Below are 19,216 nucleotides of genomic sequence, written 5' to 3'. Positions count from 1 at the left end.
TTCTCTTGGCAGTTGCTTAATGTTGATAGAGGTGACTATCTGGGAATGAAACGTTGAGTGACATATAACAACATAATTTTGCTCTGTATGTTTTAATTTATCGTAAGAAGTTGTATAATGGGTGTTTACGTCTCTTACAGACACCATTAAAGAAAACCAAGGCTCTTATTGGAGAGATGGGGATGACTTTTTCCAGTGCCGTAAGTTTTGTAACAAATCTTGTTTGATTTGTGTTTAAGTCCTAAGAAGATACACACTGTTCTGGGAATTTGGCATAATTTTTTTGGAGGTGTTTTTAGTTAAATGTCTGATCTAAAGGACAGACTTTAATGTGCTATAAATTCTTTTAATTGAAATGTTACTTCCTATCAGTTGAAGATTAATTGCAGGTATTTTCTAAGCCAGTTTGTGCTACAACTCAGAATAGAGAATTTTATTTAAAAACTCACTGAAGTTTGAAAATAGATTGTAAAAGTCAAGTAATATTTATGCTGTGTAACTTATCTATTGTAAAACTTCATTTATCTCCAGTAGCCAACTGAGACAAAGGTAATAGCAAAATACAGATGCAGAGATCCAAAATAAAATACTAGTGACTTAAAATCATGCATGTAACCCAGTAAGTGGAAGTGTAGGAATGAAAGGTAGCTTCGTAACAGAAAACTCATGGAATAGTAGTACAGCGTATACTGAAGAGCACAGACTCTGGAGCCAGACTGCCTCATTTTGATTATTTTTTTCTGTCTGTTTTCTACTCTGTGACTTTGGCTAAGTTAATCGTTCTGGCTCTTGGTGTCTGCATTTGTAAATGAAGTTACCAAAATCTCCATCAAGGTCGTTGTAATTAAATGAGTTGATGTATGTAATACATAATTATCAGTACTGAACCTGAAATAAGGCATTGTTGTTAGGAATGAGACAGGCTTTATGCTTCTCATTTAATGTTCAGCACTGTTTAGTCATTGCCGTAAATCTTATGGAAATAAGATATAAAACTATTGGTAAAACGTCAAAATTATTATGTCCACCTTTTTGGATTCTCTGCTTAGAAAATACAGGAAGATTGTTGGAAAATTCTTTAATAGAATTTAGCAACATAGAAATGAAAAAAACTGTCTTCCATGTAAAAAGTTAGAAAAGTCAGAAGGAGATGAGAAAAGATCATAATAGCAAAATACAGACTCTAGGAATAACTGGTAGTGGCCAGAAATGGTTAAGAGCTATGTATATAAAGTTACAGTACTTCGTAATAAAATAAAAATACTTGATATGTACACATGCAGGTCATTTTCTGTGGGAATACAAGCAAAATACTCTAATTCAAATCATAGCAATACTTTTTTAGACTCAAGTGATTCTGTATTTTTGTTTGTTTTTGTTTTTTGGACCCAGGGCCAAAAAAACATGCTAAGCATCTGCTGTGCTACTCATCTAAACCCCTTACCTTAAAATAAAATATTTTTTGCATAGCAGAAGTCAAACCTGTCAAGGTTGTATTTTCAAAGGAAGAGACTGCCCAACTAAAATATTGTAAGAATATACTAAAAGCAGTATATTAGTGGCCATAAAATCACTGAAAGAAAAAGAATTAGGAATTGTTGATTTAAAAATTAACAAAAGTCAGCAGGGCATGGTGGGTGCACTTGGAAGACAGAAGCAGAAGGATTGCTCTAAATTCAAGGCCAGCCAGACTACATAGTTGAGGACTTGCTTGAACTACATAGCAAGATCTTGTCGCCAAAAAAACAGAAGTCAAAGGCAAAAGTAAAGCCTTTATATTGTATTTATTTATGAAGTATTTATATTGTAATAGGAAGTCAACAGCCCAGAAGGAAAAAACCAAAAATAGAACAAACCACATGAACAGACTTATTATTCACATAAATGTAGTCAGTTTGCTTGTGGAGAATGTTCATCCTCATTAGTATATAAAAATGCCATGGCTGGGGATATAGCTTATAGGCACAGGTGCCTGCCTGCAAGTGTGAGGTTGTGAGTTTGATCCTCAGTACCATAAATAAATAAATAAATAAATAAATAAAAATACTAGTACAGGTTGAGGCACATAGCTCAGTAGAGCTTATGGGTATCATTTACAAGTTACTGGTTTTAATCCTCAGCATCAAAAAACTAAATCCAACATGAAAGTGTAAAAAATAGTGTTAAGTCTTTCAAAGGACAGTATGTGATTTTAGTATAAATGTGTGCTTGAGTGGTCAGTCCTATCCTTCCAGTGTTAACTTTTGTGAAGTGACTTGGTGATTTGTACAACTATCATGACTGGGTAAAATGGAGAAAGTTTAATAGTAGGTAAACTAGATAAATAGATAAGAAATACACCTGTACTCCATTAGATTGAAGTAGCATTTTTTAAAATCTTTGGTTAAGATCCTGTTCCAGCCATACTGTGTTCCTTGCATATAAATACCATTTCTTTGCTAAGTGATACTATGTGTTGGAATTTGTAGAAAGACACCAACTGAAAAGAAAATTTATTTTCTCTATTTGACTTACCTACTTTGGTGTCTCCACTATGTGGAGTTGTGAAATTCATCATGTGTAAAGAAAATCTATTCTGTGAGAAACTCAAGGTTCACAGTTATACTGTTAAGTAGCCTCTTTTATTCTCTTTAGAAATGATGAGAAATCCATCTGTCTCATGTAACTTACTTTCTGCTCTTTTTTTCTCTGTAGTATGTGCCAAGTGCGCTTTGCTGCCCCAGCAGAGCCAGTATTCTGACAGGAAAGTACCCACATAATCATCATGTTGTTAACAACACTTTGGAGGGAAACTGCAGTAGCACATCGTGGCAGAAGACCCAGGAGCCAAATACTTTCCCAGCAATACTGAGGTCCATGTGTGGTTACCAAACTTTTTTTGCAGGGAAATATTTAAATGAGGTATGTTGCATGGTCTGTTCATTATTCTTGTAACAGTGTTTTCAATGGGAATTAATATAACTCCAGTTGCTTTTTCTTTACTATCAATTCGAGTCATGTTAAAAGGTTCTTAATAATATATATTTTTTTTCTAAGCTGCCCACTAAAAGAACTTACTTACTTGAGCATATTTACATGCATTAGATACTGTGTTTTTGTTTCATCATTTATTTAAAAATTCTGTTTAGATACTGTGTTTTTCTGTTTCATCATTTATTTAAAAATTCTGTTTAAGAATGCCAGTCTTCCCTTTTCGGCTCAGAAATTCTGCTTGTCATGTGGCTGTCATGGTGTCTTTGTTTCCATTTCCCCTGTATCAGGATCCAAGTAAAAAATTTTCGTCTTAGGCTTTTTCCTCAGATTTCATAGCAGTCATGCCAAGCCTGGTGGCCCACGCCTGTAATCCCAGCACTTGGGAGGCTGAGGCACAAAGATCGATGCAAAGTTGAGACCAGCCTGGGCTAAAAAGTGAGCTTGCACTGCATAGCAAGACCCTATCTCAAGAAGACCCCCGACCAAAAACAAAAGATTTCTTAAAAGACTTCCCTGAATTTTAACAGTTGAGTGCTTTAAGTTTCCTGACCCAGAAGGTGAAAACAGAGATTATGATGAAGGGCAAGTACCCAGAGCCTGGGGCAGGCAGCTAAGGGAGGGGTGATGCCTCTTTGTAACCTGTCAGGCCAAGTTTCATGACCCCAAGTCCACCACATTAGAATTAGCTTTTAGTCAAATTCCAGGGTTATTGGAAGTAGCGTATTTGAGGGTGCTTAGACTTAATTCATACAGTTAAACTGGAAATGAAGACAGAGAAGATGTACATTTTCTTACATATTTTATCTGTGGTCACTAGCGTTCTCAATATCTGATTTGAATTTTCCATTCTACCCCGTCCCCCAGTAGTTGGGGAAATATGCAACGTTGTGGGTTTGGAGGACATTGAGTCAGTTACCAAATAGTCATGAAAAGTGGAATGTGAAATACTTGGTTATACAGTTGGGACTATGGGTCACAAAGGGAATGATTGCAACTTTGCGTGGAAGGTCATCTGATGTAGCGTAATTCTCAGGGATTAAATTCTGCCTTAAATGAGCAGTATTAAAGCTCGTTGAGAAAAGGAGGGGACATTCTGTGGTCTCTTCACTGACTTATCTCATCAGGTAAATTGGTAGATTTCATCAGAAGGACAACTGAAATAATAACCCGATAGTCCATAGTCTGATTATTTTGGTTGTTACTGGCCACAAGTTCAGTTGGACTCTGCTGTACCAACATAGCTGATGATGTGTGATAAACCACATGGATTTTTTTTCTGTAGAGGGCCAAATAGTAAATGTCTTAGGGTTCACAGGCCATGCATCTCTAAAGCAGGATAAATACTCTGAAAACAAATGACAGTGACTGGGTTCAGATAAAATTGTGAGCACTGAAATTTTAATTTCTTGTAATTGTCACACTTCATAAAATATTTTTCTTTTGATTAATTAAAAATTTTTAAAAAGCCCTTAGCATGCTGACTGTACAGAACAATTGGCAAGTCAGATTTGGTTCACTAGCCATATATTGCCAATTCCAGCCAAAGAAGTTGGTGGGATTAGAGTTCTTTTTAATTAGCTTGTGTGTTTGGGGAAATTGAGCAACCATTATGTTTCAGGCAATAGTCCTAAGATTCTCAGTTGCTTGTTACTGTCCTGGTCATGTCTGAGGTGTTCTAATGCCCTGCTTGTCTCTTCAGTATGGATCTCTGGATGCAGGTGGTCTAGAACATGTTCCTCTGGGCTGGAGTTACTGGTATGCTTTGGTGAGTCATTACTGATGATCATACACAATGCTGCAGATCCAAAGTGTGTTTGATTTCTAATTTATTACCAACATACATTTTTTGCTTTATCATTAACTGTTTTATTTCTGTAAAAGAAAATCTGTTGACTGGTGAGTCACTCTCTCCAGATGTTTTTTCTGTATTATAGAGGGTTTAGCAATGTAATTTACTGTTCTTCCTGGTCCATCTGAGGCTTTTAAACTAGGATAAATGATTGAAATTGCTAAAACTGTTAGTCTTAAATAAAGCCCTCATCAAAAAAATCCGGGTGAGTATTAATTTGTAAATGCCTTTTGTGTGCCTTATCACTGTTTAGACATAGTTTAGCCCAGCATGGGTTTAGACTTTCGTATTGTGTTTAGATTTCACAACAAATTTTACTTCCTCTTTTAAATAGGAAAAGAATTCTAAATACTATAATTATACCCTCTCCATCAATGGAAAGGCACGGAAACATGGTGAAAACTATAGTGTGGACTACCTGACAGATGTTCTGGTGAGTTGCTGGAGCTCTGTCCTTGCAGATCTGGCTCACATTTAATTGAAGACTTGGCCTAGAAAACCTCTAGTCTTCCTTGTTTGTATTGGGTAATATAAGTGCACAGTGATTTAATCTAACTGCCAAAGAATATTTCCAGCTGATTAAGAATTCCTGAGGAGATACATGTACATACATTATAAAAGCCAGACTCAGATCTAATGTTCTTGGAATTCTAGGAAAAAATCCCTTTTTCTTAAGACTATAAAAAATACTTTGTACAGGTTTTGCTTTATAATGATTCCCAGTCTTGACCTCAGTTTTACTAAAAAGTTAAGACAGCAGCCTAATAGGCCTCATATGGGTGGAGACATAGGAATATGGGACTTTTTTGGATTGTGTGTGTAAAAGAATGAAGTCACATGAATTTGGGACTCTCCTGAAGTGTTCTTAATGGACATCTTCCATAGAACATTTATTTACTAAACAGTTTAGCAGCTGTTCTAACAGATAGTGAAGCAAAGTGATTCTGTGAAAGGTAACCTTCTTGTGGCAAGAGGTTTCAGGTATGCCTTGTATGTGTGGACACGTACATTTACCCATTTGTTGCTTCCTTAGATGAAAATCTGTTTAAAAAAAAAAAAGGAAAGGAGTCACTTAGATAACATTTAAGCAGAATCCTGAAGGAGGAGAAGGTATGCTATCCAAATCAGGGGAAGGAGTGCTGCAGTGGAGGGAGTGGTAACGCGGGGCCCCCGGTTGAACAGGCGTGTACCTGTCCAGTGTTTCAGAAACCACAAAGAAGCCAGTTGGACTGGAATAAAGTAGGCAAATGGGAAGCTGATAGGAAATAATTGCTATCGGTATCTTTGGAGTTAATGCTGGGAATAAATGAAGGTATAAATGAACTAGAAAATGAAAGAGAACATCCATGTAGAGTGTTTCCATATTCATAAAGTATGTCCTGATAAGCAGATGAAGAATTTAAATTGATATGAAATGAAGCCCTGATGTTGGTATATTTGGGGTTTTTTGTTTCTGGTGCTGGGACTGAACCTGGAGCCTCATGCTTGCTGGGTGCTTTACCACTGAGCTACCTCAGTATGTGGGTTTAGTATTCATTTAGCCTAGCTACTTTTTGGCTAGCATAATTGACATCTTCTGTGTATTTTCGTAAAGTTAAGATAACTTCATCCACCTAATCCACTATTCAGAGTTCTTTGAGGCATCAAAGATACATGGTATTCCAAGCTTCATTAATGTGAATACTAAAATGGCCAAATTATGATTTCTTTCCATATGGATGAAATAGCAATTTCTAGGTCATGTGAAGTTATCAGGCTAGCAGTTTCTTTCTTGTAGTGGTATGCATTTCTACTTTTTGATTGTCTGAAAAACAAATGCATTATTTGAACAGCATGCTTGCATGTAACCATGAAATATGATCATGTGCTAAGATCAGCAGCTAAAATGACCTTCTCCTCACCAGAGGGTGTTTGTCTATTAAGTTCTCAATTATCAGGTAGGATAGGAGATGACAGTCCTTTGTTATGTGTCAGGCTAATGTCTCCTTGGACTTCCTGGACTACAAATCTAACTTTGAGCCATTCTTCATGATGATCTCCACGCCAGCCCCTCATTCACCTTGGACAGCTGCACCTCAATACCAGAAGACTTTCCAGAATGTTTTTGCACCAAGAAGCAAGAATTTCAACATCCACGGAATGGTAGCATTCCCCTAACCCCTGCATGAAGCCATATTTGGTATAATGTAACATTCTTGTCAGGAAGCCTTTGAGCCATGCAGCAGGTTTTCTTTCAAGTTCTTTTAGAGATAATGCTAGAGAAATAAGTCAGAGAAATTATGTTAGTGTGAATGACAGGATGAATTTGCTTCACTGATACAGATAAGGTTCTTGCCACACACCCAGCAAACAGCTGGAGAGTCTGTGTGGAATGGTAGGGGTACCATCTTCCCCGAGTACAGGAGTGTCACTCAAGACTATCCTGGTAACCTCTGGCTCTCCTCCCTCCCAGAGCCTGAGCTGAGCCCACAGCAGCCTCCCTTCAGTAACTGTCAGCAGCCTAAGACTTAGGAAGAAAAGGTCTGGCAGTGGTTGAGGAGTGTTGAATAGAAACACTGAGCCAGTACATAGACCACAACTCAAAATCACAACAACCCAAATACTTGCCTCTTGTGTTGGTTAATTTTCCCTTTCTCCGAGGCTTGCATAGTAAGTAATTTCATTATCCTCTTATTTTCCTTTTTAAGACATTGATCCCTGGGAAAAATCCTATCATACCAGTTTCCTAAAACTTCAGGTCCACATCTAGAGAGTCCATATTTAAATAAAAGCTACCTTTTTAACAACAAAACAATTCCCATACACCATTTTTTCTGTTTTTCTGTTCACAAAACTTAAGCCAGTATCTCCAAAACCATGCTTAACAGGTTACACTTCCCTTGGACAAGCTGTTCAAAGATGCCTAGTTCAAAGGCTGAAGGTGCTGCAATGTGTCTATAAGACACAAAATTAAATTGCTTGTAAGATGGAAGAAAGAGTTGAAGTTGGACCCATTACTACAGATTTCTGGGTATGAAATTAATAAGATGCTTAATGCCCATATTATCCATGTAAAGTAAGATTCCAGTCTTACTTTCATGTTGTATGCCAGAAGAGTTAATAAAAGTTGCCATGACCAATAAGTTTGGAAACTTTTGGTTAAATAAGTCACTGTGCTACAGCACTTCTGAGTCGTGTTTGTTTTAACACGAGTTGATAGTAAAATGATATGTTCGATAGCATTTCTCAAACTTAATACTAAAGAACACCTTGAGGAACATAATTTTGGAGATAGTTGCTCAGAGTTTTTTTAATGAGCTCTCAGTGGAAAAAATAAATGCTATATGGGAAAGCTTTTGTTAAAAATATGACCTCTTTAAATGGGAAGGACCTTCCTCATTTGGACTTGGAAGTTTTAGGAAACTGATGTATGATTTTCCCTAGAGCTCTAAGGTGATCAGTATTGGGTTGGAAAATAGAGAGCAATGGAATAATGATTTATTAGCCAAAACTTAATGAAAGGTACAGTTAACATTTGTCCATTCATAGTTGCAGTAGACATAGGATCCACATTAGAAATTTAATATTATTTAATATTAAATAATATTAAATTTAATATTATTTTAGCTCAGTGACAGTGAGTAAAGCTAAAATATTATTTTAGCTCAGTGACAGCTCATCACTCAGTGACAGTGAGTAAAGTCCCTTATTAATGGTAACAAAGGAGCAAAGGCATTTTATAGTTTTGGGAGAGGATAGAAAGCTGAAGAACAAATGATAAATTAAGAACTTTCTTTTTAAGGAAGATGGGGGAAAGGAGAGAGGATCTGGCATTGCTCATATAGGTTTCAGTTCATTTTTATTATCTAGGAATCTAGTAATTTGACGGTGATGACTTGTTCTTAACATTTTTTTTTCTCTTAAAATTTTAGAACAAGCACTGGTTAATTAGGCAAGCCAAGACACCTATGACTAACTCCTCAATACAGTATTTAGATAATGCATTTAGGAAAAGGTAAGAGCTACTGCTACTTTCTCAAAGTGGTTTTAAGAATAGAGAACTACATCACACTTGTCATCATTGACACAAAAGCAGACTGGCAAGTCAGCAGAAGAGGTGGGTGGGGCACTGACTGCCTCAGGAGCAAGCAGTGGCGCTTTTGCACTCAGATACATGAAGCGACCCAGAACCGATTAAATACATTTTTAGGACTTATTAAAGAATATTGCTAAGTTGAACCAGTGGATTGAAACTTTTTTTCTCACATTTATGGAAAAGGTCACCTAGTAAGAAATCAACCCATGTATTTGCTTTTTCTGTTTATTTTCTTTCACAGTATATTTAGTTTAGGCCCAGAGGTCAGCAAACTTTTTTCTGTAGGGCCAGATATAAAGTTAGTAAATATTGTAGGCTTTCAGGCCAGGTGCTGTCTATTGCAACCACTCAATTCTGCTTTTGTAGCATAAAAGGGTGACAGAACGTGGCTGTGTTGCAGTAAAGCTTCATCAGAACAGCTCACAGGCAAATTTGGCACATGGGCCATAGTTTGTCAACCATAACATTGTTGTAGCACAGGCCTATGTGAATCAATCTGTAGTAATCTATACCAAATTGATAACTTTTCCTTATGATCTCTTGTTGCCAGTAGCTGTGGAAAATAAAGCCAACTGGTTGTAGAAAACCTAGTTTTTTTCTTTGGAAACCTAACTTTGGAATGAGTGAATTATGTTCTCTAAGTTTCTACTCTGTGGTGGCGATTCTCAGGAATAGATATTTAGGATTTCAGCCTTTGGGGTAATTTTGTTTTTCTTTGGGGAGGATTTTGTTTGCTCCTTTTGTCAAGATAGCAATACCTCAGCCAATGCCTCAAAAGTTGTCTTTCCAATCTGTTCACTTCCAGGTGGCAAACTCTGCTCTCAGTTGATGACCTTGTGGAAAAATTGATCAAGAGACTGGAATTTACCGGGGAGCTCAACAACACCTACATCTTTTTTACCTCAGACAATGGCTATCACACAGGTGAGAGGCAGTCTCAGGTACTCCTGTTACCTTTCAGGAATAAAAGCAGCTGTGGCCGGAGTTCTAGCTCTTGTACAGCTCTGAACTTGCCAGAGGGAGGGTGTTGCCATCAGAATGCTTCTTGCCAGAGGATTATGTCAGTCCCATATGGAGAAACCATTTGCTGAATTATGTGGTGTTCTAGGAGCAGGAGACGACTGTATTTTAATGGCAGGCTGTATGGAAGAAGTGAAAACTAAGCTCAGTGTCGAAGAAAAGTAGAATTTAGTAGGATAGAGATACTCTGGACAGAAAATCCAGTAGAGCCAAGTGTGGTGGTGTACACCTGTAATCCCAGCACTCGGGAAGCTGAGGCAGGAGGATTACTGCAAGTTTGAGGCCAGCCTGGGCTACCCAGTAGAGCCCTGTCTCAAAAAAAAAGGTGATCTTGTAGAAAAAAACCTTCCTAATTCACAGAATTAGTTTTTGGGGTATGTTTGTTTTTTCCAAACTAGTAACTGTTCCATGTCCTTGATTTTTGTCCTTTCTACTTGGACCTTCTGTGGTTACAAATGCCTTCTTCTTTGCCTGTCTATAAATTGAAAGGAATGTACCTGAAGCTTCTGATAGAGGAGCAGATTGATTAGTCATTTGATGTATTATTGTGAATGTGTTAAAAATTATTTTATTAGTGTATGTTTGCAATATGTAATGTTTACATTCATCCTAGGAAGCAGTTACACATACTAACATGGCTTAATCCTATTTATTCTCCTTCCCCTTCTCTCCTTCCTCTGTCTGTCTCTGATCCCCTTTCCCCATTTTCTTTCTTTTTTTCTTTTTAGTTCATGTTTGCAGTACATAATGATCACATTTCTTATGGGTAGTTGGGACCTATATATTCTATGTTTCCCTCTGCCTCTTCCCACATTCCATCTCTTGGTCCCTTTCCTTTTTCAAAAGGTCTAGTATTTGTTTGTTTTTTTATGGGACTGGGTCTCCCTTATATAGCTCAGACTGGCCTTCAGCTCACTATCCTAGGCTGGCTTCAAATTCCAAGCAGTTCTGCCTCAGCTTCCGGAGTACTAGGATCACAGATTTGTGCCACCACACCCGGCTAAAAAACCTATTTTTTTAAGCATTCAGTGTCAAGATTAGTGGAGCAGAGTATAGGTAACTCTTATAATCCCACGTAGAGTAAGGGACAAGGAACTCTGGAGCCCAGGAGTTTGATGCCAGTCTAGGCAACATAGTGAGACGCTTTCTCATTTAAGTAAATGCATACATACAAACTGAAAAAGGACTGAGGATGTAACTCAGAGTTGGTACAGAGGACCTGGATTCAGTCCCCAGCACCATAAAAAAATGCTAATAAAATAACCTCTGTTTTCCAGCATAGATTTTCAGCTATATGTGCTCAGTCTTTTGAATTCCTCATTCATTCTTACATGTTTCTTAGTTTTTTTTTTTCAAAAAGGTTTCAGAATGACTACCACACATGTGATTCAGCTCATCATTTGATTGTGCATCTGACTAATTATTATATATCGTGCTCTAAAGTTCACATACACTATTCATTTTTTGGTCTCCTGAGTTTCACTTGCCACTGGTTTACTGGGAATTGTGAGTCTTTTGTCTTTTAGAACATCCCACATGCTGAATTTGGCAGATTCCTGTCTTGTGAGGCTGTCTCTGCTCATATGTACTCAGCATTTCCTATAGGTTGGTAGCAAGACAGACTTGACAGAAATTCCTGTATTTGGGCACAGATGTTTCCTCAGCGGCACCTCTTTGCAGATGCCAGCATTGATTGATGGCTCTGGTGGTTTCAGCCTGATCCTTCCTATGGACATTTGCCATTGAAGTTCCCACTGGTGATTGTTGCCAAAATCCATTACTCTCAATAGAAGTTGCAAGATGTCAACTCTATGATTCTGTCCTTTTGCATTTACTTGCTGGTCTTTCGTTATCAGTTATTTGGATATGTTAAAATACATTTCCTTCGGGAGTAACAGGATACGTATTTTTGACCCTTTTATTTGACAGTATTTGGAAGAACTTTATTCAGCCATGATCAGGTTGAGTACGGTGTAGAAATTTTTATGTATTTGTGTTTCAGTCCTTTCCAGTCATTATTTTTACTCAATTCGTCCTGTTGTAGACCAGGGAAACCCTTCTCATTTGTTACTGAAAAATCATCAACTCGTTGGTTTTCTGCCTTACAGCCATAAGAGACCCAGCACGTTTAAGATGTTGAGAAATGAGAAATAGTAGAACAAAGAATTTTTAGTTCTGATACTGACTAAATGAAACAAAATATGAACCACACGTTTGTCTTGGCTCCATCTTTACCTTATGCATTTTGTTTTCAGGACAGTTTTCTTTGCCAATTGACAAAAGACAACTGTATGAGTTCGATATCAAAGTTCCACTGCTGGTCCGAGGACCTGGGATTAAACCAAATCAGACAAGCAAGGTAAGTGTGGCTGAAGTTGGTACTGTGTGCAGGTAGGCATCTGCCTGAGAAAATGAGGCTGTTCTCCTAAGAGGGCTGGTTGGGTTCTTCCTGTGAGGGTGAAGGCTGATCAGTGTAAGATTTTGTGTGTTGGTAAAGCCTTGAAGATGATTTTTTTTTCCAGCTCCCTACTACCCACTATTAAGTCTGTTTCTCCTAAATACATATGTCATATCAGCATGCATGAGCTTTGACTGTTTTTAGACTAGCTCTGTGTTCTAGAACAGTGATTCTCAACATAGTGTTTATGAAAATCACCATCTAAAATTATAAAGAGATATAGTATAGGTTTGGGCATCATCTAGAAAAAATCTGATTGACTTCCATGGTGTGGTTAAGGACCCAGCATCTGCTTTTCTTTCCTTCTTAAGTTTACAGATGACTCTGAGAGGCCCCTTGGTTTGGCACCCACTTTTCTCAGGGATTGCTCCTCAGGCTTTGCTGTGTCTGTGAGTCCCATCTTGGTAAAATGTAGGTTCTCATTTCTGATCAGCCGAGGTGATGTCTGCTGTTGTGTGACCTCCCATAGGTATAAGCATTAGAGATCCTACACTGAGGATCGTTTTTCTTTCATCTTCCTTTTCTTTTTGTGGGATCCTTCCTTACTAATATTTTTCTCTTTCCCTGGTTCTTGCTCTGGAGCAATCACTATATAACGCATTTTCCTGCTCCTGTTTTCATTTGGTTTCAGTGTCTTTTCCACACCTGATGCTTATCACCCAGATTCCTAGAGGTGGTGAGCACCTCAATCTAAAACACTCTCCTTGAGTACTCAGAAGACAGTGATAAGCTCTGCTCAATATGTCTTCGCTCCTTCTTGATATTCACAATTTCATTCCATGTTCTATGAAATCAGAGAAAATGAGCAAATACATAATTTAGGCTAAAATTGAAAAATGAACATCAACATGGGCCAGACTTCTGGGTCTATTGGGTATTTTGCCTACTTTCTCACTGTCTGCCTTTCACTTCCTAATATAATGCTGTTGTTAAAGTACTATTAAAATTCTTGCAGAAAGGGAAACTGGCCTTCATAACTGTCTTTTCAATTTTTCGTTTGCTCTTAAAGACCTATATCCCTCAAGCTACTCGCCTCCTGTTACAAATGTCAGTGCTGTTCTAACAAGCCTGCTCTTTCAAAGGAGACATGCAAGTTTGGAAGGTCATTAAATCTTACAAGTGTTGTATTGAGGTCGGCATTTGGAGCTGATTGAGGAGACCATGCCAGCAGTGTGTGCATTTCCAAGAAGTGGGGGCACTGGGCATGCGTGTGATCAGTGCACCGAAGGAGGCCAAGTGAGAATGCAGTGAAATGTGTCAGCCGGCTGCCTGTGAAGCAAACTGTTCTTCTTCTCTCCAGTGCCATCTAAATGTAAAATCAGATGCTGCTTTGTCTGAGCAATCTAACTGAGACCTGCTTCTTAGGAAGCCATTGCGGTAGAAACTCACATTTATTATTAGTACGTGGCTGGTGGTGGTCTAAGAGTATTACCTGAATCAGTTTGTTTAATCTTTATGAGATACACTGTTAATCCATGTTACAGAAACTAAGGTACAGAAGTTAACTAGTTTGCCTAAAATTGTGTAGATAAAAAGTATCAGAGCCCTACATTTGAATGTAGGCAGTCTGGCTCCAGAGCCCATACACTTAACCATTACACTGTAGTTCATTCACCATGTATCTGTAAAGTGTCTTCTGCTGGCAGAGTACACCAGGAACCTTGGATGCAGCAGAGGAGAGAGCCTGGTCCGGTAGCAGCAGGAGCAGCAAGTGAAAGCCTCTAAAGCATTTGTGCACAGATGTGGCTGTTGAGAAGGATGTAGTGACAAAATGTTTGCAGAAAGAGTGCTCTGAGCGGAGCAGTAAACATGAAGGCACAGACAGAATAAGCTAGGCTTGTTCGATTGACAGAAAGTAGCATTTGTACTGAACTGCTTTTCTTCAGTGCACCATCTCTCTCACTCCTTATGTCTGTGATTCCTACCTCAGACCCTCTACCTGGCCAGTTGCTTTTCCTTTAGGACTTTAGTTTAAGCATCCTTCCCTGGAAGTCACTTTGGACCCTTTCCTCTGCTTGAGGTCAGTCCCCTTCCTACATGTTTCCAGCTGGCCTCTCTCTCTTGAGTTTGTTTACTGTGATGTCCCAGGAAAGAGGAACTATCTAGACTTAGAATACATAACCCTTAACCTACCTGCTCGGTGGGCCATCCACACCAGGTTGAGTGGATTTTACCAAAAGGTCATACAGTAAATGGCAGAGCAGACTGAGAGTGCACCGTGCCTGTTCTCATAACTCATGCTTGTCATACTGCTGCGCTAGCAGGTTTAGCTGGGGATGTGCAAAATGCTTCAGCCAGGGGCACCTGTCACGTGTTGGCAGTCACATCAGTGCCAGGTGTCCTGTGTGAGTGACATAGGGTTGCATGTTTGGCAGAATGAGCTGAACCATCAACAGCCTGACAGCCAAAGCAGTGCACATTTGGCTAACCCATCGACTTCGCTGTGCGTCAGCTGTTGGGGAGCTGGAGCAGGTGCTGTGTGGATGCCAAAGGCTGACCAAAGTTTTCTTCCCTGACCAGTTACTAATCTAGCTCTATATTTGGCAGCAAAAATTCTTAAAAGAATTTTTAGAGAGGAAAACATTAATAGGAAAACTAGAATGGCAGAACATGGCCCAGGGAAAATAGAACTGAATTGGAGTCAGGAAGACTGCTTCACTTTAAGACTTTGAACAAAATAGCCTTTGCTTTCCCTAGTTGTGCTCTTGAGACATCATCACACCTGCATTCCTGAGTAGAACTGGATGATCCCCTGCTTCACTGTGGAAGCTGGAGCTAGGGCACATCCAGGTGGAGCAGCCCAGGATTTGGTGGGTCCTCTGCCTTCTCACACATGTATGGTCCCTTTCACCGGTGAGCCTAGCGCTCCTTCTGGTGTGCTTTAAGGCTTTTCTCCAATAGCTCTTCATGAATTGTTTAGCATCAGAGCTTAAGTGTCTTTTTGGAAACCTGATGTATTCTCCTGAGAGCCTGTTGCCTTCTTTTCAGTAATTATGAAGCACCATCATTTTTCTAGAGCTAAAAATAAGCAAGTTCAACACTTGGTATTCCTTGCTTTCATGACCCATGGTTTTCTAGGGGTATTTATTTCATTTAAATGTCTGTGTGCTTGCATCCTTAAGTACATTTTCAAACTGAGAGACTGTGATATATGGAATGATTTGTTTGGGTCTTAGGAAAGCTTTTTCTGTTTCCAATCTAAGTGTGATAAAAAGCAGTGTCATTCTAGGAACTTGAAACTCTGGTGTTCCATGTTGTCCATAGAATCTGTTCTAATGCTTAGTTGTATAAAACTAGAAGCAGGTATAATTGTCTCTTGAATTCTTTATTCCTACTGTGTCCAGAAGAAACCGGCCATCTCCTGATATAGTGTGCACATTTTGAGACTGCTTCTAAGGCAGAACCCTAGAAGACAGTTTATCCGTCATGTTTTGGGAAGATGCAGTAAGTGGAGACATCTAGGAAAAAGAATACTGGGATGACAGGCTTAGGGCATTTGTGCCAGATCTTAGTGACTCTTTATGCTGAAATTCACAGGTCTTTCCATTGCGCAAAACATTAATAAAGTCTCCCATCTTATAGCTGCCGGCTGTTGAAGTGATTATTTTTGAGATTAGCAACCACTGTCTCTCTGGTTTTATTATTTTGGTGTTTAACCTTTTCCTTGTAAATCTGTCTTGGACATGTTAATAGTGACTTCCTACTCTTCATGCTACGGATAGACTTTGTCTTCTTTCCTGTTGTGATCTTCTGCATATTCACATGCAGACAGCAGTGGTGAGGAGGCTGTTTAGTTTGCCTGGAGGATTGGAACTAGGACAGTTATCTGTAACAGTAGATCTGTGTAATCCCTGGAGACGTAGTGTGGTGAGTCTTTTTCCCAGTGACATATGGATCGCCTCTCTTGATTGTCTACTGTAGAATGCAGTTTCTGACAGCTGTGGAAGTATACTATCGATTCAGACCCAGGATATGTATTTATCACTGGCCCTCTGGGAGTCATCCTGGCCATCAGGAAACTAGACCCCTGATGAACAATGCTCCAAAGATGTTTTGTATTTCATGTCTGTACTTTTGGTTTTGTTTTTTAAATTAAAAGTGGCAGGTTTAGTTGTTTGTTTGTTAGTTTTTCCTGACTTCACTGTCACCTTAAGTTTCCTCAGCAGCTTTGAAGACTATTATTTCTTTTTAATGAAAGTTTTTCCATTTATAAGCTCTTCATTTTGTTTTACTTCTTTTGTTTCTTCATCTGTAAAATGGGGGAGAGTTGCATCCTAAGATTGTGGTAAGGAATAAATAAGAAAAAGTTACTTATCAGGCAAAGACCAAAACCAAAGTAAACTGTAATTTTTTATTAAATTATTCAGACTTGTTCATTAAATCTGACTTCCTATGGACTCTCAGCACTAAAAAGCTTCAGAGATTGAATAATACTTCTACTACTGAGAATAACCAGCACATTTTATATTTTTCAAAGTGACAGCACTGCTAAATTAAGCTTAAGATTAATCTTTTATTAAATTAATTAATCTTAAATTTAAGCTTAAGATTAATCTTTTATTAAATAATCTTAAGATTAATCTTACCTGCTGAAATAGTAGTATTTTTATGTATTGAGTTACTGTATATACCATCAATTTCATCTGTTTTTATTTTGATGTGAATAACAGATATTTTTAAATTACGTATGTGGCCGTATTAATACTGAGCTTTATGCCAGCTTAGGCTCTATTACAAGTATTGTACACAAAAGATTCATATAAACAAAAAAAAGGATATAAATACAAAACATGCTCTTTAAATTCTGCAGTGTTTATTTCCCCTTTAAGGAAACTTGTTTTGTTTTTGACACAGGGTCTCACTGTGTAGCACAAACTGGCCCTGAACTCGCCAATGAGTGCCACAATTACAGGCATGTACCACCATGCCTCACTTCTTTAAGGAAACTTTTGTTGATGTATTGTTAAAATAAGTTTCCCGGAGTCTTAATCCTATTGCAAACATTTTTTAGCAGTGTTGTCACTTTGAAAAACTGTAAAATGTGCTGTTTATTCTCAGTAGTAGCAAGTATTCAATCTGGGAAGCTTTTTAAAGTGCTGGGAGTCCAAAGGAAGTCAGATTTAATGAACAAAATCTGAATAATCAAGTGGGAAAACACTACCTAACCTAACACTTTTCTCATGATTTCCAACAAGGCCATTCCACAGGAGTTTTTTTAACATACATAAGTGCCTTGATTCATGATCTTAACTCCGTGATTCTGGAAAAGAGGGCCACGTTTGTATTTGTGCAGAAAAGATGGCCTCAGTAGTGTCTGTGTCTCACCCAGTGCAGAATTTACAAACAGAAACAAAATTTTGCCAAAGGCTTCTCTTTATGAAAAATTGTTCCCAAACAAAAGTGTTTGAGGACTGAGGTACTGATTTATTCTCATCAATAATTGTCTCTGCAGAATAAAAGTAGATGTCACAGGAGCTTCTAGTAGAAGCCCTGTTTTAAGTTTTATTTAAATATATGAAAGTAACATTAAAGAATGGCTGTACATATGGAAATAGTGACTGCTGTTTGTCTCAAGTGGTTCGGGCAAGGGAGCATTGATATAGGTAGGAAAGGAAAACTATGCCAGTTTTTTACTTTTTCCTCATTTTCATAGATGCTTGTTGCCAACATTGACTTGGGTCCTACTATTTTGGACATTGCTGGCTATAACGTGAATAAGACACAGATGGATGGAATGTCCTTACTGCCCATATTGGTGAGTATAGAGCCCTCAACCAATCCTGAACTAAAACTCTGAAATAAATTTCAGGTGTGTAAAGACTAAAAGACTAAATTTTAAAGCTATTAAATTTGAACAGCAGAGAACAGAATTTTTCTCTGATTTTATGGTAGGATGGAGTTTTCTAAAGAAAAGGAGTGATTGGAACACATGCAAACTCTTCTGTACATTCCTCTTCCCCTCTGTGTCCCTAAGGAGTGATGGTGATCCTCGTAGAGCTTTCAGTGTTAACAAATAGCCCACTACAGCATGAATGCCATAGGTTTGCCACCACAGCCCTAGAAAAACCACCATAAAGTTAAGACAAGTGACAAACGGAGAAAATATTTGCAACATGGAAAAAGGATAATTAATATGATGTGTTAGAAAAAGAATTGATATACAATTAGAAAACTGGACCCCCCCCCCAAAAGTGAATTAGAATCTCACAGGGGAATTAGAAATGGCCAAAGTAAATGCAAAAAATTACCTCAGAGAAAGTTGGTCAAAGAAAGGCTTGACTGCAGGAGGCTGTGTCACATGCAAACTGCAAAGACAAAAAATAAAAATACCCAAAAAATAAAAACAACCAGTATTTACACAACTTGGAAAAATTAGAAATTATTCATATTATATACACAGAAATGTATGCAATTTAATTTATCAGAAGGCTAGTTTAACAAGATGTACCCTTTCAGAATACAGTACACACAGCTAACAGTTTCATCTGAATAATCATACAGAGGAAACAAACCCATTCAAGAGGTATTAGAGTACCTACTATGCCCGACCCTGCACAGTTATGTATGGAAAAGTACCTGCAAATTAAGGAAGAAATTAAAAACCTAAATACCCACTACAGAATTGGTTCAGCTGCACACAGTTAAACCTAGAATGTTAAACCAATGCTGATGGTGTAGCTGTGAACACACTGACTTGGGAAGATGCCTGCCGTGGGGAGAGAAGGATGATTCACAGCAGCACCTCGTCCCCACTAAAAGTGTATGTGACTGTGTTCAGGCACAGTTTGGGAGGTGCTAAGCACCAAACTGGCTTAGTCATCTGTGGTGGCTCTTCTGAGTT

The 19,216-nt window shown here is 38.3% G+C and overlaps 1 protein-coding gene across 1 annotated transcript in view; it reads left to right on the top strand.

The window, feature by feature from the left end:
• Gns (glucosamine (N-acetyl)-6-sulfatase) overlaps positions 1–19,216 on the top strand; it is a 40,522-nt gene that overhangs the window by 4,956 nt on the left and 16,350 nt on the right. Inside the window, exons 2-10 of the mRNA XM_003476111.5 lie at positions 141–200; positions 2,695–2,901; positions 4,673–4,738; positions 5,157–5,255; positions 6,797–6,964; positions 8,734–8,816; positions 9,703–9,821; positions 12,173–12,276; positions 18,029–18,130. Of these exons, the coding sequence (XP_003476159.1) occupies positions 141–200; positions 2,695–2,901; positions 4,673–4,738; positions 5,157–5,255; positions 6,797–6,964; positions 8,734–8,816; positions 9,703–9,821; positions 12,173–12,276; positions 18,029–18,130 (1,008 nt within the window). The remainder of the gene's footprint in view (positions 1–140; positions 201–2,694; positions 2,902–4,672; positions 4,739–5,156; positions 5,256–6,796; positions 6,965–8,733; positions 8,817–9,702; positions 9,822–12,172; positions 12,277–18,028; positions 18,131–19,216) is intronic.

Source organism: Cavia porcellus, unplaced genomic scaffold, assembly GCF_034190915.1.
Source record: "Cavia porcellus strain 051 isolate PalLab524CR breed Dunkin Hartley unplaced genomic scaffold, mCavPor4.1 scaffold_8, whole genome shotgun sequence".
Classification (NCBI taxonomy): Eukaryota; Metazoa; Chordata; class Mammalia; order Rodentia; family Caviidae; genus Cavia; species Cavia porcellus.
Note: the sequence above shows the minus strand (reverse complement) of the source record. Positions and strands in the feature narration are given on the sequence as shown.